At 44.2% G+C, this 12,538-nt stretch overlaps 1 protein-coding gene across 2 annotated transcripts in view; it reads left to right on the top strand.

Moving 5' to 3' along the window:
- Positions 1-3,612: 3,612 nt before the first annotated feature.
- Positions 3,613-12,538, top strand: part of LOC115193964 (DNA nucleotidylexotransferase-like) — a 170,966-nt gene continuing 162,040 nt past the window's right edge. For both annotated transcript variants that reach the window (XM_029753132.1, XM_029753131.1), the window contains exon 1: positions 3,613-3,887. In XM_029753132.1, coding sequence (XP_029608992.1) covers positions 3,694-3,887 — 194 coding nt within the window. In that variant the 5' untranslated portion in view covers positions 3,613-3,693. The remainder of the gene's footprint in view (positions 3,888-12,538) is intronic.

Raw genomic sequence — 12,538 nt, 5'->3', positions numbered from 1 at the left:
GTCTCCACCCCCTCCAGGTGTCGCTTATTTTCCCCAGTGTATTTATGCCTGTGTTTCCTGTCTCTCTGTGCCAGTTTGTCTTGTTTGTTTTTCAAGTCAACCAGCGTGTTTTCCTGTGCTCCTGCTTTCTATTTCTCTTTTGCTAGTCCTCCCGGTTTTGACCCTTACCTGTTTTCTGGACTCGCCTGCCTGACCATTCTGCCTGCCCTGACCTCGAGTGTGCCTGCCACTCTGTACCTCCTGGACTCTGAACTGGTTTTGACCTTTTGCCTGTCCATGACCATTCTCTTGCCTACCCCTTTTGGATTGTTAATAAATATCAAAGACTGCCTCCTGTGTCTGCATCTGGGTCTCGCCTTGTGCCCTGATAGCTTTGTTAAAATCCCCAGCTACAATAAATGCAGCCTCAGGATATATGGTTTCCAGTTTACATAGAGTCCAATGAAGTTCCTTGAGGGCCGTCTTGGTGTCTGCTTGAGGGGGAATGTACACAGAAGTGACAATAACTGATGAGAATTCTCTTGGGAGATAATATGGCCAGCATTTGATTGTAAGGAATTCTAGGTCGGGTGAGCAGAAGGACTTGAGTTCCTGTATGTTGTTATGATTACACCATTAGTCGTTAATCATGAAGCATACACCCCCGCTCTTCCTCTTCCCAGGGAGGAGTTTATCTCCACAGTTTTTATGAGAGTAAAGTTAAATACCATACAACAAAAAAATCACGACAGCTGTGATGGAAACAGGAAGTTTCGGTACAATTTCATAAATGCTGACAGATCATTTGTTCATTGACATGGTGGGATCTTTTTGTGTCCGTAAAATGAATTATGCGAGAAATGGCGGGGGAAATGCCTTTATGCGCAAATATTGATATAATAACGATGAAAGTAAACTTGGAGTCGCGATGATATGGTGTGGGGTCCGACTACAACTCGGGAGACCATGCAGTTTATTAGGCTTCAGATGAAATAAATTATGATGAACTTCACTGGGTGGTGAAAGTGCAGGGTGATCTTGATGCTCCTTTCCAATAAATATTGATGGTCTTGTTCTGATGACACAATGCCTGACTGCCGTTTGAGAAATAAACATAATAATATTTGACAAATTATCCATAATAATCTCATCATGTAGACTAGCCTACCCACACAGCCTGGTCCTCTGTAGCTCAGTTGGTTGAGCATTGTGCTTGCCATGCCAGGATAGTGTGTTAGATTCCTGGGACCACCAGTAGGTAAAATGTATACACGCATGACTGTAAATCGCTTTGGATAAAAGCGTCTGCCGAATGGCATATATTAGTATCTGCTAGAGTGCTCGTGCCAAGACCAGAGTAGACATATTTGCTATTTAATGCAACAGTTTTTGTGACAAAACTAGTTGAAAATGCGATGGAAAAACATTGAACTTCAGAATTTTTTTCGGGACATGAAAACTTGAGCAAAAAAGTACATTTTGTGCGCGCTACGTCATCGTTTGATGGAAACCCACCCAAGGTGGAAAAATGTGCATATTTTCTTTGTGCGGATTTTCAAATATTTGCATGGAAATCTGTCCCCAATTGGATGGAATCCTAGCTAGTGTCTACAAAAAAGCTCAATCCAGACTACACTTTTGAAGGAAGTTTGGATATTTTCATCTATGTGACAAAATCCTTTGCATGTTCTAGAGCAGCGTCGTGGCTAGCGTGGTGAGCTATGCCATTGTATTCTGGAAAGGGAACTTAGCCAAGGAGGACTTAAATAAGCTTGACAAAATCATCAAGAAAGCCAGTGCTACAATTGGCTGCAGTCTGGAATCAATGCAGGACATGTTCATAAAAAGGTTGAGAGCAAAGGCAAACATGATCACGGACAATGACACACACCCACTCTACAGCACTGTAATGCAGCAGAGGAGGAGCTTCAGTAGCAGGCTCATCCTGCCCAGGAGCTGCACAGAGAGCTTACCCACAGCCATGAGGCTTTTTAATGTGTAATTATTAACTGATTTATGTATTCTTAATATGAATGTTGCTGTTGCTTGTTTCCCCAAGGTAGAATAGACAGCAACATTTCTTACCTCCTTTTAATCAGACTCTACTACTAAGACGCAGGTGCCTTCACATGTATCTTATTATGTGTTTCTTATCATGTGTTTGCCATTGATACGTGTCTTGTCCTTATTGATGATGCTGATTGATTAAACAATTTTCCAAGTTGGGATCAATAAAGTTATATTCTTCTCTCTACTCTCTACACCCTCAATTTGGACAAAATAGTCCTAATCATTGACCGATGGGCCATGGCATACCTACCTACATGAGTGCAAATCTTCTGTATACGGTATCTCAAGGGGATAGCTGACCAGGAATCCCATGTGAAGCTGTAAGTTAATTAAGTGTTGGAGCAGATGGTGGAAGCGTGGTCTGGACATAATGAGATGCAGGGATGGGGAGGTGGACTGGACGTTGTGGTTGGACAGCTGTGGGGGTCTTGTGAGGTGACCAGTATCCCAGCAGTCCCCTGGAGCAAGGTTTTTCTTTAACCTGCAGTCCAGAATCCTGATTAACAATAATCTAAATGCTACTTTTTCTGGCCCAGATTCATTATTATTATTTTATTTTTTTAATTCAGGGGGTAGATCAGCTTCAATAGTGCAGATAGATTGTAGATTCCAATCCAACATATATTCTTTATATATGTATTGTAAAATACATTGTGTATAAGCTGGAAGTAGAAGCCTAAGTGTTGTTGTCCATTAGTTTACTCCAATTAGGAGAGGGGTGGTATATATATAAATAAATAAATAAATAAATATATATATATATATATATATATATATATATATATATATATATATATATATATTTATATATATACCACCCCTCTCCTAATTGGAGTAAACTAATGGACAACAACACTTAGGCTTCTACAACACTTAGGCTTCTACTTCCAGCTTATACACAATGTATTTTACAATAGTTAACTTCTGATTGTTTTTAATCACATCCTTCAGCTTCCATACACCCCTCACATCTATCTCTGAAGCCCATCCAGTTTGATTTCTATTTTGCCATATATTTTTAACTGTGCTGTTTCACAAAGGTTCTGAACCTATATATATATTGTACGGACACAGTATATTTTACATTAGTTATCTTGTTGTTTTTAATCCCACCCTTCAGCTCCACTCAACCCCACCCATCTATCTCTTATCACCATCCATTTCTATTTGCCATATATTTTTCAACTGTGCTGGGATGTTTCACAAAAGTTTCATTAATATTGATTACATGGCTTTGCTTTTCCTCTCTGGATTCTATGTGGACTAACTTTCGATCCATTCAATGTGGATTCATGAAGTCTCTCTAATACTGAAAGTTTTATCTGTTGATTAATTTGAACCATTAAGGTATCCTTGGTTGAACTCCATTCACTGTCATTTTTGGATGTTGGCAGTTGATCTCTGCCTAATAAAACCCAAATCATAAACACCTGTTGCTTTGCCAGAGGTTTCCTGTCAGCCAGCCTCTCAGAGACCTCATTCAAACTGCCAGTTTGTCCTTGTGTCGACAAATAAGAGACCAACAATTGTGGCATCACCAAAACAAGGCAAGAGGTGCGGGGCACAACACAGACTATCGTTAGAAAGTAGCAAAAACAAGTTCCATGTTTAGGTGCTACACTTTTTGAAGCTCATCCCAAAGAGATGATCCATGCTAGCATGCTACCATGTGTGAAGAAAAGGCCAAGGCCAGTTGAGGCTGGTGCTCGGGGTCAGGAAGAGGTCAAGTTCAATGAGGTGACGGTGTACCTGGTGGAAAGGAAGATGGGCAGCAGTAGAAGGAGTTTTCTGACCAGCCTGGCCAGGTCAAAAGGCTTTAGAGTGGAATATGTCCTCAGGTAAGCCAACTAGCCCATTCTCTTTCTCAAGTCAAATATATTCTCTTATTGTTTTTCCTTAGTGATCAAATAAAGGGATTGATCATGTTATGGTAGGCCCTATGTGATTGTTTGCCATAAGTTCCTGGTCATAGTTTTGCTGCTCTATGTCTGATTGTGAGAAGTTTCTTGGTTCCAAGTGAGGACATTGTGCATTTAGCAGAGAGCAAAGATTATCACTTGATCCCATATAATCCCATAACTTGCATAACATATGCTTAACAAGACTTCCGATGCAAGAGAACCTACACAGACGGAATCGCCCACCAGCTACCACACCATAGTCTGTTTAATAGAGCACCTAGCCACACGTTCATTTAAGGCTGCTTATACTGTTCCTCCATACCCCTCTCCATGCGAATAAGGATCCATTGTGCCATAGCTGGGTGGCAGAGAAAACTGAGCTGATCGAGCTCAGCCAGGCAGACCCAGCTGTATGGGCCTGCCTGAGGGGCACCGGTGGGAGTAGCTGAGCTGGGAGGCTGTAGAACAGAGCTGCTGCCAACGCCGCAACGAGCCAGGCTGGGGCTGATGGCAGCATTCCCAGAAACACAGCTTGAACGCTCCTACGGTTACACTTGGCTTGATACAATTGTTTGAAACAAACCACAGCTAGGAAGTAGACAGTGTGTGTGTGTGTGTGTGTGTGTGTGTGTGTGTGTGTGTGTGTGTGTGTGTGTGTGTGTGTGTGTGTGTGTGTGTGTGTGCGTGTGCATGCCTCAAACTGACATTCTGCCTAGCAGACTATTTGATATCAGCTGCAACCATACATTTTTTTATATAGATACTGAACAAAAATATAAACGCAACATGCAGCAATTTTAACGATTTTACTGAGTTACTGTTTATATAAGGAAATCAGTCAATTGAAAGGAATTCATTAGGCCCTAATCTATGGATTTCACATGACTGGGCAGGGGAGCAGCCATGGGTGGGCCTGGGAAGGTGGTAGGCCAACCACTTGTGAGCCAGGCCCACCCACTGGGGAGCCGGCCCAGTCAATCAGAATTAGTTTTCCCCACAAAAGGGCTTTATAACAGTCAAAAATACTCCTCAGAGTCGTTAGCTGTACAGGTGGCTGGTCTCAGATGATCCCACAGGTGAAGAAGCCGGATGTTGAGGTCCTGGACTGGTGTGGTTACACGTGGTCTGCGGTTGTGAGGCTTGTTGGAAGTAATGCCAATTTCTCTAAAATGATATTGGAGAGAAAATAACGTTCAATTCTCTGGCAAAACTTGAGACATCTGTGGCTTTCTGTTGTATGACAAAACTGAACATATTTAGAGTGGCCTTTTATTGTCCCCAGCACAAGGTGCACCTGTGGAATGATCATGGTGTTTAATCAGCTTCTTGATATGCCCCACCTGTCATGTAGATGGATTATTTTGGCAAAGGAGAAATGCTCACTAACAGGGATGTAAACACATTTCTTTGCACAAAATTTGAGAGAAATAAGCTTTTTGTTCGTATGGAACTTGTCTGGTATCTTTTATTTCAGCTCATGAAACACGGGACCAACACTCTACATGTTGCGTTTATTTATTTGTTCAGTATATTTAACATCATGTAAAATGTATTTCAAATACATTTTAAAATGTATGTAATACTTTAAACTGTATTCCAGAGATAAATATACCGTGCCTTCGGAAAGTATTCAGACCCCTTGACTTTTTCCACATTCTGTTACGTTACAGCCTTATTATAAAATGGATTTAAAAAAATCCTAGGCAATCTACACACAATAAATCATAATGACAAACCGAAAATATAGTTTTTAACATTTTTGAAAATTTATTTGAAAAAAAAGAGAACTTATTTACATAAGTATTCATACCTTTTGCTATGAGACTCGAAATTGAGCTCAGGTGCATCCTGTTTCCATTGATCATCCTTGAGATGTTTCTACAACTTTATTGGAGTCCACCTGTGGTAAATCCAATTGATTGGACATGATTTGGAAAGGCACACACACCTGTTATATTATGCCCCACAGTTGACAGTGCATGTCAGAGCAAAAACCATGACATGAGGTCAAAGGAATTGTAAGTAGAGCTCTGAGACAGGATTGTGTCGAGGCACAGATCTGGGGAAGGGTACAAAAAAATGTCTGCAGAATTGAAGGTCCCCAAGAACACAGTGGCCTACATCATTCTTAAATGGAAGAAGTTTTGAACCACCAAGATTATTCCTAGAGCTGGCTACCCGGCCAAACTGAGCAACCGGGGGAGAAGGGCGTTGGTTAGGGAGGTGACCTAGAACATGATGGTCACTCTGACAGAGCTCCAGAGTTCCTCTGTGGAGATGGGAGAACCTTCCAGAAGGACAACCATCTCTGCAGCACTCTACCAATCAAGTCTTTATGGTAGAGCGGCCAGATGGAAGCCACTCCTCAGTAAAAGGCACATGACAGCCCCCTTGGAGTTTGCCAAAAGGCACCTAAAGGACTCTCAGACCATGAGAAACAAGATTGTCTGGTCTGATGAAACCAAGATTGAACTCTTTGACCTGAATGCCAAGCGTCACATCTGGAGGAAACCTGGCACCATCCCTACGGTGAAGCATGGTGGTGGCAGCATCATGCTGTGGAGATGTTTTTCAGTGGCAGGGACTGGGAGACTAGTCAGGATTGAGGGAAATGTGAACGGAGCAAAGTACAGAGAGATCCTTCATGAAAACCTGCTCCAGAGTGCTCAAGACCTCAGACTGGGGTGAAGGCTCACCTTCCAACATGACAACGATCCTAAGTACACAGCCAAGAAAACACTCTGAATGTCCTTGCTCGTTGACCCTCCGGAGAACCTTGAACGGCCCCACAAACCGGAGGCTCAGGCTGAGTGGGAGGTTCCTGGTAGAGAGCCAGACACGATTCCCAGGATGGAACACGGAAGTCTTACTGCGGTGGTGCTCTGCCTTCTCCTTCTGATGGTGGACGGCTCACTGGAGTCTCACTTGGTCCTCGCTCTACACTTCTTCTGCACACCTGATCCAGACATCCCCCATGGGAGCTTCGGTCTGGCCTGGGGTCCACACAGCCAGGGCCAGCTGAAAACCCAGAACACAATGGAAGGCAGTCAGCCCTGTGGAAGAGTGACGTAATGAATTCTGGGCATACTCCGCCCATGGTAGGAATCGGGCCCTCTCTCCCTGCCCATCCTGGCAGTAACTCCTCAGGAACCTCCCCAGCTCCTGGTTCATCCACTCCACCTGCCCGTTAGACTGAGGCCTATACCTGGAAGTGAGGCTGACTGTGACCCAGAGCTTCTCTATAAAGGCCCTCTATACTTGTGATGTGAATGGGTGCCATGGTTGGACACAATGTCCTACGGAAGGCAATAATGCCGGAAGACCTGCTGTAATAGTGCCTCAGCGACCTGGAGAGTAGTAGGGAGACCAGAGAGAGGGATGAGATGACAGGATTTGGAAAATCTATCCACAACCACCAAAATGTTGGTGAAACCATCAGAGGAGGGGAGATCAGTGACAAAGTCAATGGATAGATGAGACCTGGGACGCTGAAGCACGGGAAGGAGTTTCCTTGCTGGAGTGTGCTGGGGGGATTTGGTTTGAGCACATACGGAACAAGATTTGACGTAGCGAATAACGTCATGCGCCAAGGTAGGCCACATATACTTCTCGGAGACAGATTGAGTAGCACGAAAAATACCTGGATGTCCAGCAACGACAGTTGTGTACGCCCAGGTCAGCAGCCGATCCCTTATCCCTGTGGTAACGTAGATGCGCTCAGGAGAACAGGTAGTGGGTGCGGACTCCCTCTCCAGAGCCTGGCGAATGTCCAGATCCACGTCCCAGACCACAGGGGCTAAGACTTGAGAGGAAGAAAGTAATGGGTGCATTCTGGACAGGACCCTCTCCCGAATCGTGGAGACGGGGACTGCTTGGCGCAGATTCAGCCTCCTCGCTGTCCGTATGTACTCCAGGTTCCGATGGTCGGTGAGGATGACGAATGAGTCCTTGGCGCCCTCCAGCCAGTGTCTCCACTCCTCTAATGTCAACTTCACCGCCAACGTCGTAATTCCTCTCTGTTGGGGACAGTTGCTTAGAGTAATACGCACATGGATACAATTTTTGTGGATTACCTTGTCGTTGAGACAGGACAGCCCCCACGCCCAACTCTGAAGCATCCACCTCCACCACAAAGGGTATTGTGGGATCTGGGTGTTTGAGCAATGGGGTGGAGGTCAAACGTCCCTTCAGTAGGCGAAAGGCCTTGTCAGCTGCTGGACTCCACACCAACCTTCTGGGACCACTCTTGAGGAGAGAGGTGAGAGGAGCGGCGATGGAACTAAAGTTCCTGATGAAATGGCGGTAGAAGTTGGCAAACCCCAAAAATCGTTGTAACCGCTTTATGGTGGTTGGGACTGGCCATGTCCTGACCGCATCAACCTTCTTGACATCCATCTTCACTCATTGCGGGCTGACTTGGTAGCCTAGGAAGGAGACAGCCTCCTGATGAAACTGGCACTTCTCAGCCTTGACAAACCGTTAGTTAGCCAGTAGGCATTCCTGAACTACTCGGACATGAGCGATGTGATCCTCCAAGGTAGCCGAGTAGACCACGATGTTGGCGTCCGAGCATGTCCCGGAATACCTCATTGACGAATGTCTGTAACACTGACAGAGCATTAGCTAAGCCAAATAGCATCACCAAGTACTCGTAGTGACCAGACATCGTACTAAAAGCTGTCTTCCATTCATCCCCCCTCCCGGATGTGGATGAGATTGTATGCACTCTGCAGGTCCAATTTAGTAAAGAACTGGACCCCGCAGAGCTGTTCGATGGCTGCCGGCACCAATGGGAAAGGGTAATGGTACTTGGTGGTGATCTTATTGAGTCCTCTGTAATCAATACACGGACGAAACCCTCCATCCTTCTTGCCCATGAATAAGAAGCCTGCAGACAAAGGAGAAGTGGACGTGCCGATGAAACCTTGTTGGAGCGCCTCATGGATGTGCTCCATGGCCTTGGTTTCAGCCACCGACAGAGGGTAGATGCATCTGTGCAGGGGCACAGAGCCTGCAAGCAGGTGGATAGCACAGTCCCAGGGGCGATGAGGAGGGAGACAGGTGGCGCGGGTTTTGGAAAATACCTCCCGCAGGTCCTGGTATACCTCCGGGATGTTGGACTGAAGGGCAACCACAGGACTCTCAACGGACGTAGAACCACAGGGGACGGGAAAGCAGGTCCTCCAGCATTCGGGTGCCCAGTCCGTGATTTTCATCCTCAACCATGAGATGGTGGGATCAGGGCATTGAAGCCAAGGGAGGCCGAGGATGATCTTGTGAGCTGGTGCACTGGTGATGAAGAAGGGAATATTCTCCTGATGGATGGACTCCACGGTGAGGCTGAGTGGTTTGGTGATGTGTGTGATGTCCCGGAACCTAATGGCCAATTATCGAGGGCTTGAACCGGGAAAGGAAAAGAGAGCTAGTATGAGGTGATGTTAAGAGAGGAGGCAAGGGTCTGCGGCACCGGAATCCACTAACACTATAGAAACAGTACACATTAGGGACAGTCAACTAGTGTGATAAACACCAAAAAGGGTTTGGCAGAAAGTGATGAAGAGGGGATATTCACACCTGACCAAGGAGGTGGAACATCACATGACAGTCCCTCGGTTTTCGTGGATCCCGAGTTGGGACGTACCGGATGCTGCTGGAGCTGGTGACCTCCTTGACCAGAATGACCCCTTTCCTCCATGGGTTCAGGCTCTAATCCAAAGTGTTCACTGAGGGAGGGATAACAGCGATGAGAGTGCTGACACTCCCGAAGTAGGTTATGCAGACAGATGGCCATCCAATGAGTATGTCCAAGGAGAGGTTGTCGTCTCGACAAGCCAGTTCCGTTTGGACCTCCTTGTGCAGTCCTCTTCTGAATAGCGTACGAAGCGCCGGCTCATTCCATCCTCTGGATGCTGCTACGATCCGGAAAGTGAGCGTGTACTCGGCAGCAGTCTGGTCTTCCTTCTGTAGTTGGCGTAGGCTCTCAACCTCTCTCTGCCCTCCGGTGGATGATCGAAGATACCTCTGAACAGAGCCATGAACCCTTCATGTGAATCCAGCTCCTCCTCTCCTTTCTCCCAGATGGCCGTGGCCCATTCCATCGCCCGCCCAGTCAGCAGAGAAATAACTGTGGCAACCTTGGACCTCTCGGTGGTGGGGTCTCTCATCTGGTGCGCAAAGTAGAGGGAGCACTGCAGTAGGAAGCCACATCATTTAGATGGGGTGCCATCATATTTATCCGTGCTGTAATGCTTGCGCCATAACTGAAGCCAAACGAGAGTTGTCTTGGGGGTGTGGTTTTATGTGGGTGTGTTCTGTTTGCATATTGTACCCTGGTAGGTACTGTTGTTTGTGCCTCCTGAGTCACTGTAGCAACAACATAGCCACTTCCTTAAAATAGTCAAGAAATCATGAAATCTGTAATTAATTTAGAAGTTTTTGCCGAGGAGGTTTTAGTTGCACAATTTTACATTTAGCTAAGTTGTTTGATGCAGTATTTCTCAAGTAAAAAAATTTGCATGAAAAACTAGTAAGTGCGAGAAAGTCTGGCGGCGTACTCAGGACTGATTTCTGAGATACATAACATGTCTACAACTTCATCATCTGCAAGCTGTCAAACTATTGAAATAAAGCACAAGCTAAACACTGTTTATCAGTGCCCCAAATCACTTGCTAGCTAGCTATGTTCCAACTCTGTGTTTGTCAATGAAGATAGCAAGTAGTAGCTAGCAGGCACATTGTGCAGCCAGGCCACACTCGTCTAATCAAGTCACTGGCGAGTGGTGACGTGCCATTTCGTTTTTTACAACTTTCTCACTATCTATTACCAGAGTGTGAGTCTGTCTGGCAGTGTTTAATAGGGAATCATGTTACAAAATCGTTCGTGTGGGAGACACATGCAAGATTGTTCACGAATGGGTTTTGGAATATTAACAAGTTGCAGTTGGGATACAAGTGCGCTCTGATCAGCTCAATTCTCATTTTGACCAAAAAAGTGGCAGATTCGAGTGATTGACACTATCAAACACATCAGCAAATGACCATTCCATAAAGGGCTTAGGGCAAAGGGTTATTTCAGCATAACATTGCGATGTGTTGTCTTATGTAAACAAGTCTGAGGCGCTGCGTATTGGGCAAGTCTATCTCACTGTCTGGAGTTTCTGGCTGCTATGACTGAATAGAGTGTGCACAGCGGATCAATCAGCACAGCTGCTTCTCTCATGTTAGTGGGGACTGGGCAAGTAGGCATGATAGTAATCCATAGCCAACCATGCAATAAGTTATGATGAACTCACTTACAAATCTCAGTTTTGGACAAGACTGATCTATTTAAACTTTGTAGTACATCTGACACTATAATTAATGTTTCTGACTCAAATCGACGCAACCTAGGCTTTTTAAAAGCAGAGAAATTGGTTCTAAGGGGCAGTTGACCTTTAAAATTAGGGACGGACGTAAATTAATTACTAATAATAATAATCTTCAGAAATAACTTTGTCAAAGCAACGAAATAACTAGGCCTTTACAACGATGGTGAAAACTTGGAGTATTTCTTTTGGGGGGGGGATAGTGGGTTAAAATCTTCTTAGTAGTCCCCGAGAGTGCACGGAATATGTCTTTATTCATATTGAAAATCGGAATTATTGAATTCTCCATGTGGTCTATATTAAAGGAAAATTAATTTAATAAAACAAGCTTTTAATAAAAATATAATATCGCTGCATAATTTCTATTTATCATATAGAAGGTACTCATTTCCGGGAACAACCCAGTACACGTTAAGTTCTGCCTGTTAGATGTTGGTTGCAATGCTCTCGTCAAGTTTGTTTGTCATGTGCAAATGAAAAACATGGAGTCACTACATGACCGATAATGTATCATGTTTGTAATAATTTGTGTAGTCATTTAAATGAATTTAAATGCATGTTAGGGCTTTTGTTATGCTTTTGGTATCTGTTAAGTACAATAACAAGCATTTTGACAAAATATTGTAGCAGCGGCAGCCTATTAGAAGACTTGGACGCGTGGCTTGTTGGGGCTTGGCTTTGTCTTAGTGCTTTTTGTGCTCCCGTGAGACAGATGGTCATGCAAGTGAATATGTTATGCTGTGTTCTGTTATAAGTTGTTAAGGTTGTTCTACACTGCCAGTTCAAGTAAAAAAAATACGTCAACATATTGTTGCAATATGAGTTGGATTATATATATTTTTTGCCATACATTTTTAATAAAAAAAAAGATCCATGTTGGAATGTATTTAACAAAACATTTCCATTTACATTTAAAAATATATTTACCAAAATTTGGTAAATATATTGATAAATGCATGTGTAAATATATTGAAAAATACATTCTTTAATGTATATCAGAATTTATTTTGAAATAAATTCAATTCATTTTTTGATGCATTTAACATATATTGTGTAACAGTCAGAATCTGGCGTGGCCACCAGCTGCATTAAGTACTGCAGTGCATCTCCTCCTCATGGACGGCACCATATTTGCCAGTTCTTTCTGTGAGATGTTACCCCACTCTTCCACCAAGGCACCTGCAAGTTCCAGGACATTTCTGGAGGGAATGGCCCTAGCCCTCA

This window comes from Salmo trutta, chromosome 5 (genome assembly GCF_901001165.1).
Source record: "Salmo trutta chromosome 5, fSalTru1.1, whole genome shotgun sequence".
Lineage (NCBI taxonomy): Eukaryota > Metazoa > Chordata > Actinopteri > Salmoniformes > Salmonidae > Salmo > Salmo trutta.
The sequence above is the reverse complement of the archived record's forward strand: the minus strand, read 5'-3'. Positions and strand labels throughout refer to the sequence as shown.